Raw genomic sequence first — 21021 nt, 5'->3', positions numbered from 1 at the left:
TGATGAGATAATATTTTTGGTATTTTTATGATAAAGATGCAAAGTAAAATAAAAGCAAAGTAAAAAAGCAAAGGAAATAGCTAAGTGTTGGAAGATTAATATGATGAAGATAGACCCGGGGGCATAGGTTTCACTAGTGGCTTCTCTCAAGAGCATAAGTATTTTACGGTGGGTGAACAAATTACTGTTGAGCAATTGACAGAATTTAGCATAGTTATGAGAATATCTAGGTATGATCATGTATATAGGCATCACGTCCGAGACAAGTGGACCGACTCCTGCCTGCATCTACTACTATTACTCCACACATCGACCGCTATCCAGCATGCATCTAGAGTATTAAGTTCAAAAGAACAGAGTAACGCTTTAAGTAAGATGACATGATGTAGAGGGATAAACTCATGCAATATGATATAAACCCCATCTTGTTATCCTCGATGGCAACAATACAATACGTGCCTTGCTACCCCTACTGTCACTGGGAAAGGACACCGCAAGATTGAACCCAAAGCTAAGCACTTCTCCCATTGCAAGAAAGATCAATCTAGTAGGCCAAACCAAACTGATAATTCGAAGAGACTTGCAAAGATAACCAATCATACATAAAAGAATTCAGAAGATTCAAATATTGTTCATAGATAAACTTGATCATAAACCCACAATTCATCGGTCTCAACAAACACACCGCAAAAGAAGATTACATCGAATAGATCTCCACGAGAGAGGGGGAGAACATTGTATTGAGATCCAAAAAGAGAGAAGAAGCCATCTAGCTAATAACTATGGACCCGAAGGTCTGAGCTAAACTACGCACACATCATCGGAGGGGCTATGGTGTTGATGTAGAAGCCCTTCGTGATCGATGCCCCTTCCGACGGAGCTCCGGAACAGGCCCCAAGATGGGATCTCGTGGGTACAGAAGGTTGCGGCGGTGGAATTAGGTTTTTGGCTCTGTATCTGATCGTTTGGGGGTACATAGGTATATATAGGAGGAAGGAGTACGTCGGTGGAGCAACAGGGGGGCCACGAGGGTGGAGGGCGCGCCTGAGGGGTAGGTGCGCCCCCCTACCTCGTGGCTTCCCTGTTGGTTGCTTGACATAGGGTCCAAGTCTCCTGGATCATGTTCGTTCCAAAAATCACGTTCCCGAAGGTTTCATTCCGTTTGGACTCCATTTGATATTCTTTTTCTGCGAAACTCTGAAATAGGCAAAAAACAGCAATTCTGGGCTGGGCCTCCGGTTAATAGGTTAGTCCCAAAAATAATATAAAAGTGAATAATAAAGCCCAATAATGTCCAAAACAGAAGATAATATTAGCATGGAGCAATCAAAAATTATAGATACGTTGGAGACGTATCAGAGTCCAGCCCTACTCCTAATAGGAGTTGGCGCCAAGGGGGGAGGACTTGGACTCCTAGTCCAATCCTATTCCTACTAGCTAGGGCTCCCCTTTTTTCCCTTCCCTAGCCAAATGGGCTTTTGTGGACTTGGTGCGCCAGCCCAATAAAGCTAGGGCGCCTCCCCTCAGCCCATGCCAGCCCTTGGGACGTGGTGGACCCACTTTTGGACTTCTGGACCCCTCCGAAACCCTTCGGAACCTTCTGGAAGCTTCCCGGTATAATACCGAAAAAATGCACCTTTTTTCGGAACCCAAAATTTGACTTCCCATATATAAATCTTTACCTCTCGACCATTCCGAGACTCCTCGTGACGTCCGGGATCTCATCCAGGACTACGAACAACATTTGGTTACCAATCATCAAATATCCCAATACTATTCTAGCGTCAACGAACGTTAAGCGTGCGACCCTGCGGGTTCGGGAATCATGTAGTCATGACCAAGACCTCTCTCCGGTCAATAACCAATAGCGGGACCTGGATGCCCATATTGGTTCCTACATATTCCACGAAGATCTTTAATCGGTTGAACCACGATGTCAAGGATTCGGTTAATCCCGTATGCAATTCCCTTTGTCCGGTGATATGTTACTTGCCCGAGATTCGATCGTCGGTATCTTCATACCTAGTTCAATCTCGTTACCGGCAAGTCTCTTTACTCATTCCGTAATACAAGATCTCGTGACTAACTCATTAGGCACATTGCTTGCAAGCTCTTTACAATGTTGTATTACCGAGAGGGCCCAGAGATATCACGGAGTGACAAATCTTAGTCTCGATCCATGCCAACCCAACAAACACCTTTGGAGATACCTATAGAGCATCTTTATGATCACCCAGTTATGAAGTGACGTTTGATATCACACAAGGTATTCCTCCGGTATCCAGGAGTTGCATGATCTCATGGTCTTAGGAATAGATACTTGCCATGAAGAAAGCTATAGCAATAAACTGATACGATCAAATGCTAAGCTTACGGTTGGGTCTTGTCCATCACATCATTCTCCTAATGATGTGATCCTGTTATCAAATGACAACTCATGTCTATGGTTAGGAGACCTTAACTATCTTTGATCAACGAGCTAGACTAGTAGAGGCTCAATAGGGACATGGTACTTGTTTATGTATCCACACATGTATTTAAGTTTCCGGTCAATACAATTCTAGTATGAATAATAAACCTTTATCATGAATAAGGAAATATGATAATGACCAATTTATTATTGCCTCTAGGGCATATTTCCAACATATAAGAACTACATGAGTTGCCATGAGTGGTGACTCATGGCAACACGTGTTGTGATAGACAATGCATCAAGGGAGATAGGTGTAGGACCTACATGAGTTACCCATCCTATGTGATTGGAGATCCCATGAACTAGGAGCTGAAAACACAAGCTACTGGTTAACTGAGGAGAGTAACCTTACTAACCGACTCCGTTGGAGATGCAGTACTCTCAGAACAGTATGGTACGTTGACTTTTTTCTTAATGTGCTCCAAAGCTTGTATAAGCAAGATGCTATCCTATAAAGCGATCTCCAGAGGAACACATCTATATGAGCCCGATAGTTGGTCATAGTCTATGAGATTGGGTGGTGTCTAGCAAGCTCATGAATAGGCCAGGAGTGTGACTAATATATTCCACCCGACGGGTCAGCCTTCCGCAGCCTAGTACTGGAAAGACATTTGGTGAAACTTCTTTACGTCAAACTGACAATTTAAGGCATAGTACATTGTTAGTTGTGAAGGAGTGTAACTACTTGCCCTAGGTGGATGCTCAGTCTTAACTGGTCTCCACTGAAAATACTAATATACCAAAACAATGTTTGTAGAAGAGAACAACATAATGGACCTTCGAGATCTGGTGGGGGATTGTTGAATTATGAGGTGGGCTTTAGGCCGATCTAGTAATTTCATAAAAATCTCTAAGGGCTCATGTGGGTATTATGACTAGGTGATGGGAAGTTTAGTATCATACCGCTAGTGGAGGAAGAGTTTGACCTCTTTATAAGGGTTCCTCTTCTACATGCTATTGGATCTTGAGAAGAGGAGTGGTTCCCGCGCGCTCCTCCGCCGTTGGCCGCCTCGCAACGCCTCATGTTGCGCGTGTGTCATCTATGAGTTGAGCCGTGCTCATACCTATGTCATATGTGCGCTTATTTTTGCCGGCCAGAAATGGAGAGTCCGTAACAGACGAGACACAAATCTAAGACGTCAGATTGTGGACTGTTGCCGACTCAGACGTGGGTCCAGCCCACGTCTCCCTACCTGGCCGCGCCTATATATTGGAGGCGTTGGCAACGCTAACCACTGCGAAGAATAGATCACATTTGCTATGCTTCCACGTGCAGTGCCCACCGTCGTTCCACTCCCTGCTGCCGCCGGCAATCCCATCCCGTCCACAACATGCACGGTTGTACGAGAGAGCGGGCCTCCGAAATCCCGTCTCTTGAGATCCTGTATGGGAGAGAGGTGATTTGGTTTTTGGGGAGCGTCTCCTACGCGACTGCTTGTCGCCGTTCGTCTACGACCACTACTTCGTCTGCATTCTTATCGCCTTCGTCATCAACATGTCCACCGATGCCAACAAGCTCGCTGCCGAGAAGAAGGCCGCCGAGGAGCCGCCACCGCTGCCGCGGCTTCGGCCTAGCCTGCTGGAGGGTTTAACTCGTTTATCCCACTCCTGTTTATTTCCGTGTGCACAGTACTGGCTATTTACGTAGATACTTGTACTATATGTGTAGTATGTGCCTATCAGATTAGATACCAGTATGTGATCAATAATGTTCATGATTTATTTCTAGATTAATTTAGTTGGAAAATTGCTAATATACTCAATACCACATCGCCACAGAACACCGTCGTCCTGCGTCGGTACCGTTGGGCAGAGAGGAGAAGAGGCCCCGCCGTTGCCGTGTCGACCGGGCTTTGCCCGTCAGCGCCTGCCAATGCGGGGGAGGGAGGAGAGGGAAGGTTGGACCGGTGGCTAGGGTTCCCTCCCCGTCGCTCTCGCGTCGCTCGGACGGAGGGGGAAATAGAGTCTTTAGATGTTTTTCCATGATGATTCCCTCTTCTTCCGTCCTGCTTTGCTGCAGGGTCAGTGGCACCCCAAGTTGACACATTTCGCGTATGCTGAATCAAAATAACATTGCTCCAACTCCTTTTGATCATTTTCTCGCTGGCTTGACTGGACCTTTGACCATGGAGTGGCTGGGTCAAAGCCGGACGCATTCCCTGACCAAGTCGGTCAAAACCAAGACCTATCTGACGTGAAATTCACCTGATGTCCTCCTGCCAAAAAGCAAAACGCGGCCCATTTCACGTCGACCGAGCCCTGATTTAGATTTACACGCAGCCGAAGAGTTCCACGTCCGGCCCAAACTAGCTTCAACTATTTGATGGACCGAACGCAACGGGGAAGTTGGATTTATGTTCTTAATTTCAGGTATTGGCAGGAATTAATCGAGACATCAATGTCTAAGAACAGTGGTGCAGTTGTCTGTCACGGTCGGCCGATGCGGTGAGCAATGGAGGCATCCAAAATTCCAAATAGATCGCTGTTGTTGGATTTATTTGTTTATTTATTTTGAGAAGGATCGCTGTTGTTGGATGTGCATGCCTAGTGTGGCATGCTCTCCATCTGGACCACTCCTCCTACAGTCACCTTATGCCTACGTCCAGACAAAAGCAAGAATCTGGTCAGACCAATTTGAGGAAGAAAAGCATGCGTATGCAGATCGTTGGTGATCAGAGAGACGAGACCTATTGGAGAGGATAGGTTTTGGGTGGCACGATGGTGAGCAGTTCCGAGCATATCCACTCGACAAGCAAGTTGCACCAAGAGGAGGGTGGATAGAAGCTACGTACGTGGGTCACTCCCTCCACTTTTGATTCTGTTGTCACTTTTAATCCGCATTGAAAATGCGTGACGTGGATTAGTTGATCTCTGACTTGGACTTCCGTTCGCCATAGAGACATCACGTCCTCCATTAATCCTTTGATCTTTCTTCAAGTCAGGGATCATTACAAGTTTCCTTTGGCTTTCTTCGCGTGCGCATTATCTAAGATTGATGCTCTCCTTGGCCACCATAAAGTACAAGATTATCATAGTCATGACTCCTTTTTTATTATCATCATGGTCATGACTTTCCTCTTCCTTGTTGTTGTTGTTGTTGGTGGTGGTGGTGGTGGTGCGAGAATCATGGTCATGACTCATGGTAGGATTTTCTTACTAACAATTTTTCACATCCAACTAATTTTGGAACACTCCCATACTTGCTTACTGTTATGTCGTCAACGCCGACGTCATGTTGCAAATGCTTTACATTGGCTGATGGAATGCCATCTCTGGACCCACATGTATGCCACCCCTAATAATACCAACCTCACTACATTATGTTCGCCAACTTTCTCGTACCACTTACCTTTGTCATGGTTTATTGGCCATCTTCGTATTTCGTGCCAAAATTTGATCATAGAATTTATTAACAAAATGTTAATGCATGTCATTAAAAGTTATATCATTGGATTCGTATTTGAGCATAGTTTCCAATGATACTATTTTTTGTGACATGCATTAACATTTTATTAATTAAATTCATGGTCAAAATTTTGCACAAAATACAAAGGGGACTAATAAATCAGGACGAAGGTAGTAGTTGTGCATAATTTTAACCGTATATTTGACTAACAAAATTATAAGTTGTATGTCACAAAACTTATATTGTTGGATCCATATTTGAAAGAGGTTTTGAATGATGTTATTTTTATGGTATATAAATTACTTTTTAGTTAAATTAAAAGGTCAAAGTTCGACCCAAAATAAACCAGGTCAGAGGTAGTAGTAAATGTACACGCGCAATACATGTTGATATTTGGGAGAAAACTAATTGCAGGTTGATATTCGGGAGAAAATTAATTGCATGTTGACATTAGGCAAGATATCAATTACACGTTAATTATATGGATAGTGTTGATATCCATATTTGATATGATATTAATTGCAAGCTAAACATGTTGAGCCCTCGCCGTTGGAGCAATATGGATCGTTGGATTGACATGGTTTGACGGCCGAGGTTTGTTGAATCTGCCCTTTTGGATCTTTTTAGATGATAAGGTTTCCTCTTCCGTCGAACATGTTTTCGCTCATCCCTTCGTCCTCCCTCGGATATCTTTGGTATCCCAATCAATAGCAATAAATTCATGCTTGTAAGCAAATAAATATCAATCAATCCTTATCTTTGATAACCCAATAAAAAGTCAATCAGCAAATAAATATCAGTCAATCCCTTATCTTCGATATAACCCAATAAAGAAGATCAATCACAGACACATATCTATTTTTTCAGTTAAAAAATGACAAAAAAAATATATACTTTATAACCAAATCATAATCCTATTTTATCTATTTTGTTTTGCATGAAAAAATATCCCATGGTCCTCTTATTGTGTTAAAAATAATATTTTGCCCCTGTTAACGCATGGGCACATACCTAGTCTATATCCATATCAATATTGAAAATGCGAGTTACAGAGATCTAACAGATCTCATCCATTCAGCCGCATATATCCAATGGTCAATATTGCCCAATAGCAAAGCAGTAATATTCGGAAAGGGAATCTACTAGCATCACTCTCACATGATCAATCTAATTACTCACAGAAAATGTATTGCCAGTCAATACGAAAAAATAGCTTGGGCTGGGACCACAAAAGAATTCAGTGGCGGGGAGTGAAAACGTGCCCATCTTTTTTCAACTTCTGCAAGAAGCACCATCGTCTTCAGTGTTCAGATTTGGACCGAAGTAATTGGTTTGTCGTCATACCGCTGCTGTTTAATTAGGAGAGGCACAGCTTTCTCCAGGGGGAGTGGCTTCAAAGGGAGATATAAAGAGGACCGGCAGCTACCTCCAGATTTTTCTTCCTTCAAGAATCTCTCTCCCTCTCTCTCTCGGAGAAGCGCCGCTCGACTCTTGGCAACCGCTGACAAGCGGCGCCGGCGACGGCGAGGATCTCCGGGAGAAGGACGCCATATTTTCCTTTGATCCGCTGGGCCCCATTCTGGGACCTGTTGCTCTGTTCTTCAAGCATTCTTTTTCCTGTGACTCTCCGAGCGGGCTCCGGAGCATCCCTTGGCTTGGCTGTGATCTCCAGGTAATTAATGGCCCTCGTCTCCGTTTCCGTTTGCTTCCGCCTTCTCTGCACTGCCTAGCTTGCAAATCTGCAGCAAATCGCCACTGCGCCCGGCTTGGTTTTAGTTGCTTCAATAGATTCGATACTGGTTAGGTGTATGTTGGGAAGGGAGTTGGTGTTGCTTGGTTTCATCCTCTGAACCACTGGTACTAGAGCCGTAGAGCGTGTTCTTGCTCCGTTGGAGGTTCAGATTCGGCTGGGTTTCGATGTGCTCAAATATTTAGCGGAACAGGTAGTACAGGTTTGTAGATCATTTCTTCAGTATCTTTGGGGCAATTTGTTAAAAAATAATAATTTTTAACTTTACTCTCCGATTGATAAAGTTTAAAATCTTGAAAGAAATATGCAAAGTGGAAAACATTTTTTTTAAATGTGAGTTAAAATGGCGTTTCATCAGTGACGAATCTTACATGAATAAAGCCAAGCTGATAATGAATTGACCTGTTAAAACCTGGAAAAGATGACATATGGAAGAAAAATGGACCTGTGGCTGTCACTTTCAGCTATGCCAACAGAGCAGGAATTTGGACCTTTCCATACCAACTAATCACGTTATTTAAAGAGCATGATAAGCCTGAACCGCTCTAGTTGTCTATTTGGTGGACAACATCATTTGCAGGTGGTGGAAGCATGAGGTTGTGGTCTCTCCTTCTTCTCCTTGTTTGCTTGCCTACACTGATCCTGTCGGAAGATTACTCCGACGTAACCGTCATCGTACGGGGCTCCAAGACGATCGCTGCGACCAGTGATGAGTTCATTTGCGCTACCCTTGATTGGTGGCCTCCGGAGAAGTGCAACTATGATCAGTGCCCATGGGGAAAGGCTTCTATCTTGAATATGGTAGGTCCTGAATCCCAATAATACTCTTATTAATCACATGAATTTGGATTTTACGCAAATTACTAAGTTTGGCCTTTCTCCGAATTTCCAGGACTTGACTAATCCGTTGCTAGCTAAAGTTATCCAGGGTTAGTGTTCTGACCGTTGTCAATTGAAGAATTTTCTACTTTTCAGTTACAACTCCCCTATTTTCTACTGTAACTTGTTCCCCCACCTTTCAATGAATGGGTTTTTATCATTTATGCCACTGGTTGTCACTCACTACTCAGTTTTGCCACTAGGAATTTCAACTGCTCAAAAATGCCATCGCTTCGTTAGGTGCATGCTCAAAAATGCCACTCGACACCATGATTGTCAGCTCAAATCTCGTTTGCCATGTCATAATGACCAAAATAACTATAGAGCAACATGTCAGCTCTCCCTCTATCTCACTACAATAAAGTGTGGGTCCAACTTGATCCCAACAACGTTCTTATTTTCTCTTAAATTATTCGCTTGCTTACTCCAAACAAGTGGGTATAGGGTTATTTTTGTCATTACATGGTCAATGAGTTTGACCTGACAATAACGATGTCTGATGGCATTTCTGAGAAAATATCTAATGGAACAATGGCATTTTTTAGATATCTAATGGCATTTTTGAGAAAACATCTCACGGAGCGATGGCATTTTTGAGCAGTTGTAATTTCTAATGACAAAACTGAGTAGTGAGACACAACTAGTGGCATAAATGATAAAAACCCATGAATGAAAAGAAACGCAAAGTCTTTGCGTTTTCTCCGAAAAAGAAAACAACTCCCTATGGAGGCTCAGTTTATTCTTAAATTTTTAGAAGGGTAAAATATCCTTGTGAGTCATTTACAACCTAGCATCTAACAATAATTGAGCTGCCACTGAAATATCCTTGTGAGTCTTCACTTCGCAAGTTTTTCCTTTTTTTGTGTAGCTAGTTTCTTCACTTTTTTGTTTACCGTCTTTTCATAACGGTCTAGTTTATGGTCTTGATGGCACCTCATCTTCTTCCCCTGATGAATATTTCTGCCGAATTTATTCTTGTAGCTTTTAGCCCACTACGCATCAGAGTCGGAGGCTCCTTACAAGATCAAGTGGTATATGAAACACCAAATTTAGGATCTCCATGCAGACCATTTACAAAGGCTTCAAGTGGCTTGTTCGGATTTTCTAAAGGATGCATAACCATGGAAAGATGGGATGCAATGAATGATCTGTTCCTCAATACAGGGTGAATGCCTTTGCCAGTTGCTTATCTTTAGGAATTTCCATCTATATTTTCTTCTAAGCGAGTTGTGATTGATTACATCAGACTTCTGAACATGCAACATATATTATGGGATAAAGTATTAGTGCACTAAAAATACCCCCATCATCTTTCTTTTAAAATTTTAGCAGCGTATAATAATATATGCAGTGCATTTTCTAATTATTTTTTGTTTAATTCCTTCAGTGCAGTTATTACTTTTGGTCTTAATGCACTTCGAGGGCGAAAGCAGATACGCAAAGGTGTTTGGGGAGGTGCTTGGAATTCAAGCAATGCTCAGGAGTTTATGGAATATACTGTTTCAATGAACTATCCTATTGATTCATGGGAATTTGGTAATACATTGTCAAATCCAAAACTATATTTGCTGCTCGCAAAGCAAGGAACGTCTTTCATGTGTGCAAAGCGCTATATAAGTAACTATGCAGTTTACTAGGTAATGAACTGAGTGGAAGTGGAATCGGTGCAAGCGTGGGAGCTGAACAATGCGGAAAAGACCTGGTTGAACTTCAAAAGATCGTCGATCAGTTATATGAAAACTCTAGCAAACCATTGGTGCTAGCCCCAGGAGGATTCTATGACAAACAATGGTTTGCTAAGCTCCTTGACGTCTCTGGGCCAAATGTTGTCAGAGGAATGACTCACCATATTTACAATCTTGGTGCTGGTGAGTGTTTTTTCAGTTCTTGGTAGTACACCTTAATTATTTCTATTTTTTCTCCTATATCAAAGATGGCACAAGATAATTTATTCAATCTTGATTAGGTAATGATCCACATGTGGCCAATAGAATCTTGGACCCGCAGCATTTAAGCAGGGTTTCAGACACATTCAGAGATCTCCAGCTCACGATACAACGACATGGACCATGGTCGGCTCCGTGGGTCGGGGAAGCTGGCGGAGCGTATAACAGCGGCAGCCGTACCGTTTCCAATACTTTCCTGGATAGCTTCTGGTAATTACTTTTCAGAAGAACAGACTATCACGGCCATCATTCTTCTCGTGTCTTCTCATCCTGAAATTTGTTGTTTTAACTAGGTATCTTGATCAACTTGGTCAGTCAGCAAAGTATGACACCAAGGTCTACTGCAGACAGACTTTAATTGGAGGCAACTATGGCCTCCTCGACACCGATACTTACGTGCCGAACCCTGATTACTACAGGCAAGTACCTGTACTGTATATTCCTGCCAGAAACATACTTTACCGTCCGCATATGCTTCAGATTACTAAACTTTGATAAATGTTCAGTGCCTTGTTGTGGCATCGACTAATGGGGAATGGAGTTCTTTCCATAGACTTCGGCGGTACTTCATACTTGCGTGCCTATGCGCATTGCGGAAAGCAGAAGGTAAGAGTGGCCCCATGAGATTGATTTAGGCTTGGTAAACATAGCAGAGTGCTGTGACTTTAGTCACTGGTTGGCTGATTGGTGTGCTCTTAAAATGTTCTTTTCAGGGCGGTATCGCTCTCCTCTTGATCAACCTGAGCCAAAACATGGGGTCCATGGTCACCGTCAGGAACGACCTCAACGTCGGCCTAGCGCAAGGGCAGGGAATAACAAGGGACAGCTCCTTTGTTCATGGCCTGAAGAGGACGGTCTCCTGGGTTGGGAGCAAAGCCTCCGATGGGCTGGAGAAGAGGGAAGAATACCACCTGACGGCTCAAGACGGGAACCGTTTTGCACGCACCATGCTGCTGAATGGAGTTCCTCTGGAGCTCACTGAAGATGGTGACATCCCTCCGATGTACCCGGTGCAAGTTTCTGCCAGTTCACCGATCTATGTCGCGCCGCTGTCCATTGCCTTCGTCGTCTTCCCAGATTTTGAGGCTGACGCTTGCTAGCGATGAACTGTAGTTTTTAGATAGGATACCATGCGAGTTTTTCAGCTACAACAATATAGCGCTTCTCAACTATACAAATACTGAAAATGGTTTGTGTTGATGTGTTCTGCCCCAATTGGGCCACCTAAGTCCAACAAATTCACAATAAAGAAAAGCTCGAAAACTTTCTCCTGATATTTATCAGAACTTTCAGAAAGAGATTGTCTCCTACTTTATAAGAAATTGAAGAACAAGAATCATGCAGATTCAAATAATAATTTGGCTGTAAACAGAAATGATCATAAACTGCTGCTGATCAACCCACCAACCAGCATGCATTGAAGTCAATGCTTCAACTGTAAACACTAACAATATGGCCAAATGACTGGTGCTGTCACATGCAAGTGCATGCAAAATAACCTCAGAATCTCAGATAGAAAAAACCCAAGACATGGAATGAAATGCAAGTATTTCATTTGAGATGATCACCATAAATATATTAGAAAGACTGGGTGCAAAATGTACAGGGATGTTTTTTGCAAAATCAAAATTTGACCCTCTTCACATGGTGAACTGTATACTCACTCTCCAGCAATTACAGTACTGATGGGACTATCATCAACTCTGCCAAATTAGGCAATTTATAATACTCCATCAAGTACAAAAGAACCATCCTAAACAATAGTGTAATTTCATGAGCTATGATACAAATGGAATAAACAAAAGGAAAGGGATCCTCGTGTAAATGGGAACAAAACATTCCTTTCTATTCATCGAATATGCTGCATCTGCACATGTAACCAATTATGTCCATTCCCTGGATACCCTTCGATGCCGGTCTCCAAAATAACGAATTTAATTCCACTTAATTTACGCCTTTATTTGTTGAATCTTTTGTCTCGCCAATCTACAACTGAGGCTCCATTATATGACAGTTCCTTACAAATTCATTCGAGTAGTTCACATGTTTCGTCCAAAATGGTTGGAGATGTTTAAAACCAATGTCAAGCCATGGTTTACTTTGTCCATTGTAATGTATAACTGCTGCTTTCCGAACACTAGAGATATCTGTCTTCTCCTGATACCCCAAACCTAAAAGGTGCCACGATGGATCAATCGGATGAACATGGCCTTTAAATGCTATAAGGCCAGGTGGCAGAGTTCCAAGCCTCCAAAGCGTGAAGTTTGACTTCAGATTCTGCAGGTAAAATAAACACAACGAATAAGACTGGAGCTCCCCGACATGAATTTAAAATTTATAAATGTTTAAATATAGAACAAGCAGAGTGTAAACTATCATGTGAAGCAGAAAACAATGCTGATAAAATGGAATTCAGCACCACTCAGTACAGCTATACTTTTTCAGCAGCGACGACAAAATCTCCAAATATTTGAGAAGTCAGTGTTCTATACATTTTAAGTTGGTGCAATTAGAAACTTATGGTCAAATAAGGGGCATGGTGGACATCCAATAGTTGCAAATTAACTTGTTATATTGAAATGGCAAAAAGAAAAGAAATGTATCTATAAATGACTAAAGATGTACATATGAAAATGGAAATAGTGATATATACTCCCTCCATTCACTATTATAAGATGTTTTGGATATTTCAATATGGAGTACATACGGACTGAAATGAGTGAACAAACACACTAAAATGCGTCTATATACATGGAGGGAGTATGTTTTACCTCCTTGACCCAATGGTGGTATTTATCTTTAATGGTTGTCTTCCTCCATGCAGCAAGGTCAAAAATGTTCATGCCATATGCCCACGCACACTCCAATGGATCAAAGTTGGTGGCAATGAGTGGATGAGAGAAGTTAAAATAATTCCTGAACCTCTTAGACATCACCCAACTATCTCCACCCCTGCAAGTCTCAACAGCTCCATTTACCTTCCCAGCTAGATCAATATCCCAAAGTGATGACAGGTCACGTTGGACAACAACATCATCATCAAGAAATACAACCTTGCTGAGGCTTGGGAATAACTGCTTTGACAAATTGTAAGTGTTATTATGTGATTGCGGATATTCAACAAAAAAGAAGCATTAATAAGTACGCAGCTATGCACCACCATAGAAATCTTCTCTACAGTTTTACAAAATTCCAAATATCTAAAAAACAAAGGGAGAATGAGAATTTCCAACTAGCTATGGAGCACTTTCAATTGCTATACATTTCTGAAAAAGGTAATTTAGGCAATATTGGTTGCCTCTTGATACCAAAAGACCACACTAAAAATATATTCACAAGTAGCCAATCCTATAGAAAGGAAAATAATCTTTGCAGTTGAGTGTTTCACCACATCATTCTATCACATTTTATACATGCTAATTTGTTCATAAGATAGTTAGAAGAAAGTTCTTATACCTCAGGCAAGTATATACGAATATGATTGAGCACAGAAGTATATGTTGGACTTCCTGCCTGCAGCTTGGCTGCAAAAACTCTTGGGCTGTCACCTGCAGTGGTTCTTGCAAGGTGATTTCCATGGTAACGACTTCTGGCAATGTGCTGAATTTCTATAGCTTCAAGAACTGGACCATTTTCTTTCGTCAACCATTCAAATTGGTGGACACCCTTCACCTCAATAATGGCAGGATAAAGAGGATTCAATGCAAACCATGAATGCATGGCAGGATAGGTCTTCTTGTCAGTAATGATATGAAAGACTATCCTCTCAGGCTTCAATGCTGATCTAACTGTTGATCTGACCACAACCGAAGCTGCAAGGATGTTGTCTGACGCTAAAACAAAGTGGAAATAGGAGTTGTCGGAAAGACGCGGGACCAACTCAGGGGGTGGCAGCTGTTTCCTCGCAAGGGCATTTGAGGAGTATACGTCAGTTAGACGCAATGAAAGGCAGTAAAGGCCTTTAGGAATTGCGATTGCTGCATAATGTTTGTTTAGCTGCTCTGATAACCTGGATGATCTCAGTTCCTTATCCATGGTCTCCATCTGCATGTCATTATGTAAACAATAAGTTTTGCAACTTGCTAAACAAAGAGGAGTGGATGAAAGGTAAAACTTTAGGTCACTGATCACTAATTGCATCAGTGATGTTCTTTGCGTTTGACAACTTTAGGTGATCACTATACAACATTTGTAAGCATCAATGCTTACCGTGGCCTTCAGCCTCAAAGCAAATGACTTCAAATCATAATCATTATTCTTAGTATCCCAGATGAAATCATCAAAAGATTCTGCCACTTTTAGATCAACAGGAGCATCCTCCGAGTTTATTTCATCAAGCATCCTATACAGATCTCTTACAAGCCTCTGCACATTCGAGTGCAGCGATCGATTAAAAACTAAATAAAACATCAAAAGGATTAAGGAAAGTGCAAAGCACATGTTAATACCATGGAGCCATCTTCACCCCTACCGAGAAGACGTGGACCTAACCGTCTGCCCAGACAATCTGGTAAATGATAACAATCAGTGATGAATTTGTAGCAAGTGATTGACTGGACAAATTATACAAACGTAGAAAGTTTAAGCATTGAAGAAAAATCATGTTTGAGAAGACGGCCAAGTAATGAGGGCGGAAGTACGTAAAATAAAATAATTGCCGTCGAGGTATCATGGTAAATAATATAGGTATCCAATTCAAGTAAATCAAACAATAGAACAGAAGAGAAGTTTAAAATGGGACATACAAAGCCATTGGGATGCCTAAGATAATAGGCCCATATACATAACTGATCCATTTTCTCTGGGCATAACATTTAGAGGAGCGAACTCCTGATTTTTCAGAAACGATGGCAGTGTTCCTCTGGGATGGGATACAAAGAACTATGGTTCCAGGAAACAAGATTTCAGTGTTCTACTTAGCTAACTAAGGTTCTCTGTAGCAGTTCCCAGATGTAAACATCAGTGCAAGATATCGAAACGAGGGTCATTGCATATAGCTATCATTCATGGCTTAAGGACAGACCCAGTCCTTGAAGCTACCACACCAGGTGGGGTCTGGGGAAGGATTATACGAGGCAAGCCTTACCCCTGCACAGTGCAATGCAGAGAGGCTGCGTCGAACCCAGGACCTCTTGGCACAAGTGGGGGGTACTACACCACTGTGCCAGGCCTGTCCTTCCTACCCAAAATGTTTGCGGCTTTAAACAAAAAATGCAACTAATTTCTCACTGAACAATCAAGACATTCTCAAAGTGAAGAAAGAAACACTTTAAGCTTCTTCATAAGCATCCTCGTGTATACTTATCTTCTATACAGGAGACCGAATAGGTGGTCTCCGCAGCTCAATGAAACTAAGTAAACGGTTAATCAGCCTTACTAAGCACATATGCAACCACATAAACGGCCTAAACAGACCATAGACTGAAGTAACAGAAACTCATGTTATTAACGACCAGTGCAGATGCAGATAACAATGTACCATTGATTTAGGTCAAACCCATCCAAGTTATTCACCACCCAAATTGCAGCAAAAGTCACATCCCACACGCACATTGCACATCATTTGCCAGCCATTATATTGTCTAAACTCTAAAGCAGATAAGACCTCAAGCCACTACATCATCCCAAGAATGGAAGTAACAGCACAAACGGGGAGGCTAGGCGAGCCAGGGTTGCATACCTAGGGAGGAGCACTTGTTGAAGCCCTCAAGGGTCATGACAGCGGTGAGAATAAAGACGAAGGGAAGGAGAAAGGCGAGGATGAGGACGGTGTGGAAGACGGTCCGGTACGAGAAGTGGCGCGCGGCGGTCTTGAGCTTCATCAAGTCTAGCAGCCCATTGCTACTGGAGATGGTGATGCTCCTCATGCTCGGCGAGAGCCGGATCTGCATCGTCGCTCCTCGTCGCCGCCGGCTGCGGCTCCTGCTCCGTCCTCGGCAAAGAATCCAGCGAGCATCGGCGGGGGCCGCGGCAGGCCGCGAGATTCAGAGACGCCATGACGGCAGCCCGGGGCAGGAGGAGGGGGAGGAGGACGCGGCCGCCGGCCCGGCCGGATCCGGCATTGGCGTGCGCGGGGAGGCAACAGCAATCCGCCAAGCGATCGATCCCCGGTCCTCGCAAGGGGGGAGGGTTTCTTGATTCCCCCTGTTTCCTGGACACCCCAGAGGCCGAATCGGGGCTCCGATGGCTCTGCGCGCGCGCGCTCGCTTGCCGCCGCGAGGAGTGGAGACGGAGTGCGGGAGGGGTTTGATGATGATCTGAGCTTCTTGGTGGGTGGGTGAGCTCGAGATTGGGGGATTAGGGGAGGGAGGAGGGAGGGGATTTGATTTGACCCGATGGATGAACAGGAGAGGGGAGAATGGGGAGTCAGATCGGGTCGTGGTTTGGTTGGCTCAAACTCAAACCCGAATGCACGACGAGTTAGTTGATTGTCCTCTTCTTCTTGTTGTTGGGAAGGTTGCTTGGCTAACTACTCCTCTACACGATAGCCTGGCCCACATTGTATTATTGTTAGTAGCCTTGATTGATTGATTAAATTTAATAGAGTAGGTTATTATGGAATGTGCTTTTCCTTTCCTTTTTCTTTCTTGAACGTGCTTCACAAAGCTAGAGGCTCATTATTTGTAGTTTACATCATCCTCGTCGTATCTCTTTCATATATGAAACAAAATGTTGAACTGTAAGGCCAACTCCACCGCGCGACCCCATCCTGTCCGGCCCCGTTTGTTTGGGGTAAAACGGACAAACGAGGCGGCCCAGCGCACGACGGCCCGGACTCATCTGGTCCGTTTTGTGTCCGGGCCGACCCATTTCGAGCGCAAACATGCACCGGGTTTGGGTCGCGGCGGACACCAAACGGACACGCGCCTCGTACGCGTCGGGGCCGCGTGGCAGGCGGCCACCTACCTCCCACCGCCCGACATCAATGCGCACGCGCGGCCGGCCCCGCCTGTCATCCGCCCAGGCGAACGGTCGCGGTCCTTCTTAAATGGGGAAGCCGTGGACCGGTCGTCGTCCACACTCCCCCACTCCACCCCGCGGCCTCCTCGAAACCCGACAACCCCAAACCCTCGCCTCGCCTCGAACTCGCCGGCCGGCCGCCTCGCAGCCATGGGCTATGGAACTACGGCCGCAACGGGAAGCATGACACGAGGCTGGCTTCTCGTCGGGGCGCCGCCGCGGCTCCGTGAAGAAGGAGGAGCCCGCATCACCACCGCGTCGGGCCCCCGCGCCACCCGCTTTCTCATCGCGTCCACGGCCGCCGGCGAACGCGACCGGCACTACATCGAGGCGGCCGTATGCCGCCGCTATTGGGAGACGAGGACGCCGCTACCCTGGAGCGACGTCCACCTTCCCAATAACTGGCACTTGTCCGCCGACCGCGTGCCGATTCCGCCGGTCCCACTGAGCGGCCGTGCGCGCCGTCAGGAGATCGAGCGCCGCCGCCGCCTCCTCCCGGACGACCTCTACTACGACGAGAGGTACACCCCCGACTCGCCCCTGTGGGACATGTGGTTCCGGGATGAGCATGACATGCGGCAGCATGACATGCGGCAGGCGCCCTTCTTCACCGGCATGTCGACGGGGCCGCGGCGGCCACGTGAGCGCCGAGCGGTTGCTCCCCAGGCGCGTGGGCGTACGCAGGTGCGCGGCCTCACGCCCACGCCGTCGCCATCGCCATGTCCATCACCACCACCACCTCCTCGCATGACAGCGGAGGGGGAGGCCCGTCTCATGGCACGTGTCATGGAGGACTCCATGCGCACGCACGACGAGCGCCAATGGGTGGGCCTCAAGGAGATGACGGCCCTCTCCGCGGCCAGCGACATCGCCGTCCCCGAGCTGGAGATGGTGGCGAAGGAGGAGGTGATGGAGGAGGCGTCGGTGGCCGCGTTCCACCCGGGCATGGTGGGCTAGCACTGGAGCTGGTCGTGCACGGCTCCGGAGATGGCGGACGCCGTGGGGGAAGTGGACTGGTGCCCCACGCCGCCGCAGTCATCGGAGCGGGACGCCTCGCCGCGGGAGGAGGTGGTGCAGGCACCTGCCACCTTCCATCACGCCGCCCCCCGTGCACCACGAACCGTCGGCCCACCTCTGGACGCCGCCGGACTACGTCGACCTCGTTAGCGACGACGACGACACTAGCGGCCACTGAAGACGGCGACGGCCACGGCATCGACGGGCGCGGCAGGAGCGCGCGGGCGGTGTTTTTTAATTTTGTTTTTATGTTAATTATGGCACTGGACCGTCTAAGTGAACCGTGAAACTGGGCCATTTTGTGGCCGTGACCCCTAACTTATGCTTTTAAGTTTTTTTAAGTGCGTTTATTTACTTTTTTAGGCATTTTATTTAAGTTTTCTGTTTTTTTAATCACGTCCAACACGGACATGATTTGGGGTGCAGCCGCGCGTTGGGCACACCCACGACCCAACGGACAGACGCGGACATGGGCGAACCCATTGCCGCCCCAAAGGGACAAAATCCGGCCAAACCGGGCGTCCGTTTGGGGTCGTGCGGTGGAGTTGGCCTAATCATGTAGAGCGCATGTCCGATGCGTAGCCTGCACAACGACCTTGCAGTCGTCGAATAGTTGTAGCGACCAGACCTCAAACAGTCTAGTCTCTGTGCATCAGTGTCATCCCTGGATCGGTAATGCTGACACGCACAGTACTTGAAGGATTTATAACAGAGTAGCAATCACACACTTATTACATCGAATAGTCTCAAGAGAGAACTTATTACAATAATATGGCTTAAGGCCATCTAAATACGACAACAGCGGAAGGCTTGGAAGATAAAGTGAGTCCATCAACTCCAACGGCATCACTGAGTATAAGACCACGACCTATGGCACCTTACTCATCGTCTGAAAAGTCTGCAACATGAACGTTGCAGCCCGAAAACGGGTCAGCACATGGAATATGCTGGCCAAAGTAACACATAGAGAGTAATGAACAGAATAATGCTATCACTACATGCACATATGGCTGGTGGAAAGCTCTATGGTTACAGTTTGCGAAAAGCCAATTTTTCCCTACAACAAAGGAATAAATTTTATTTAACTATCATGGTTGTTGTTAAACATTGAGAAGGTACCTCCAACTCAATCCCAATAAAAAACGTGATTAACCCAATCAATATAAATTAAGTAACATGATGATGAGATTCACATGATAAGCCAAGAACTAGATACTCAAGATGTCCATAACCGGGGACACGGCTAACCATGATTAGTTTGTACACTCTGCAGAGGTTTGCGCACTTTTCCCCACAAGACTCGGTCTCCTCCATCTGATTTCTCGCACTACATGGTGTTTGAGAAATGGATGACCGAGACACAATCTTTCAGAAACAATAACTCTTTACTCCGGGTGGACAGTTACACCTACTTTCCCCTACATCTGCTAGCCCACCACTTCAAGAGGTCATGTAACCTACTCAACTATGCTAGAGCCCATAATAGCTTGTGGCTGCACACGGAAGTTTCTAGCATGAATAATCTCATGATCCCTTTGAGCCTGGGTGGCGGTCCATAGGATAATCTCACGGGTACTCCGGGATATCCAAAAATACAGGCAACATTGGGTTCCCCAGGTGCCTCAATCCACCCAGATGTGAATTAAAGTAACCACCTTAAGTTGAACCATTAATTAACATCCTCGCATCTGTCATGGAAATTCACTCAAACCCAATCCACGTCTACGAGCATAGCATAGCAATATAAGCAAACGTAGAAGTAACTTCCAACGGTTTGATAATAAACAGGGCAATAGGTACTACCTCATCTACTTCCCAAAACCCACATATTAAATAGTTCCTAACCATGCAATAGTTTGGGGGTTGATCTAATGCAATAAAACTGGGTGGTAAAGAGGTATGATCAAAGTGTTACTTGCCTTGCTGATGATCCGTGAAACCTAGAGACTCGTAGTAGCACGCTTCGCACTCCGGGTACTCTATCGCAAACAAACAATACATACATAAGCAATCAAGCAAGGGTGCACGGGTAAAACTCAAAATAAGAGATCTAACCAGAAAGTTCAACTTAAGAACTCCGGTTTGCAAAAAGAATCAAATCGAACGAAGCAACGAAACTCAAACGGCGAAAGAAACAATCTCCGTTTACTAATCTGGACCTAAGTCAAATTTTACAGTAGCAAAAACTTGTTTAAGTTGATTAAACGGAAAGAGGGTTTTGAGACGAAACTCTAGGCCCTTTAATCGCCTGATTCCGATAAACGAGCGAAAAGTTATACTAAAACGAAAAACAGATCGGAAATCGCGATCGAAAATAATCGCAAAAATTCCGAGAAAAAGAAAAACTGACGAACAGGCTAACGAACGAACGTTCGTTGTCTGCGGCTAAACGACAAAAACCGTTCGTTAAAACGAACGTATGAATGGGCGTTCGCTAAATAAACTAAACCGGAAAAAAAACTGATCTAATAAAAAAGAACAACCGCGGTTTCAAAAAAAATCGGGCGGTTTTTCCGAAGAAAACCTCCGGCAGCGGGGCGGCTACCTCCGGCGAGGTCCGGCGTCGGGCTCCGGCGGGCGGGGCGGCGGC

At 45.0% G+C, this 21021-nt stretch overlaps 2 protein-coding genes across 3 annotated transcripts; one reads left to right on the top strand and one right to left on the bottom strand.

The window, feature by feature from the left end:
- Positions 1-7202: 7202 nt before the first annotated feature.
- On the top strand, positions 7203-11654 carry LOC123119642 (heparanase-like protein 1). 2 transcript variants are annotated; one of them, XM_044539504.1, is made up of 10 exons: positions 7203-7551; positions 8179-8430; positions 8522-8558; positions 9490-9673; positions 9896-10044; positions 10146-10376; positions 10475-10664; positions 10748-10873; positions 10961-11060; positions 11168-11654. In XM_044539504.1, the coding sequence occupies exons 2-10, from the start codon at positions 8221-8223 to the stop codon at positions 11552-11554; spliced, it is 1614 nt and encodes a 537-aa protein (XP_044395439.1). In that variant the 5' UTR covers positions 7203-7551; positions 8179-8220; the 3' UTR covers positions 11555-11654. The 2 variants fall into 2 exon arrangements, with proteins under 2 accessions (XP_044395439.1, XP_044395438.1); XM_044539503.1 differs by having other exon boundaries at positions 7205-7551; positions 8210-8430.
- A 349-nt stretch (positions 11655-12003) lies between these two features.
- LOC123119640 (probable galacturonosyltransferase 13) lies at positions 12004-16865 on the bottom strand. Its single transcript, XM_044539502.1, has 6 exons — positions 16135-16865; positions 14903-14961; positions 14664-14819; positions 13911-14498; positions 13226-13528; positions 12004-12731 (listed from the first exon to the last, which is right to left on the bottom strand). Exons 1-6 carry the CDS (start codon positions 16343-16345, stop codon positions 12441-12443), a joined length of 1608 nt encoding a protein of 535 aa, XP_044395437.1. The 5' UTR covers positions 16346-16865; the 3' UTR covers positions 12004-12440.
- Positions 16866-21021: the final 4156 nt, after the last annotated feature.

The sequence above is a fragment of the Triticum aestivum genome, chromosome 5D (genome assembly GCF_018294505.1).
Source record: "Triticum aestivum cultivar Chinese Spring chromosome 5D, IWGSC CS RefSeq v2.1, whole genome shotgun sequence".
NCBI lineage: Eukaryota > Viridiplantae > Streptophyta > Magnoliopsida > Poales > Poaceae > Triticum > Triticum aestivum.
The sequence above is the reverse complement of the archived record's forward strand: the minus strand, read 5'-3'. Positions and strand labels throughout refer to the sequence as shown.

Excerpts from the sequence above, each read along its gene's own strand:
- LOC123119642 (XM_044539504.1), top strand. The coding sequence starts at position 8,221 with ATGAGGTTGTGGTCTCTCCTTCTTCTCCTTGTTTGCTTGCCTACACTG. Across the intron at positions 10,377-10,474 it reads TATTTACAATCTTGGTGCTG|GTAATGATCCACATGTGGCC; the intron begins GTGAGTGTTTTT and ends AATCTTGATTAG. Across the intron at positions 10,874-10,960 it reads CCGAACCCTGATTACTACAG|TGCCTTGTTGTGGCATCGAC; the intron begins GCAAGTACCTGT and ends ATAAATGTTCAG.
- LOC123119640 (XM_044539502.1), bottom strand. The coding sequence starts at position 16,345 with ATGCAGATCCGGCTCTCGCCGAGCATGAGGAGCATCACCATCTCCAGT. Across the intron at positions 14,962-16,134 it reads CAACAAGTGCTCCTCCCTAG|ATTGTCTGGGCAGACGGTTA; the intron begins GTATGCAACCCT and ends ATCATTTACCAG. Across the intron at positions 12,732-13,225 it reads ACCACCATTGGGTCAAGGAG|AATCTGAAGTCAAACTTCAC; the intron begins GTAAAACATACT and ends TTTTACCTGCAG.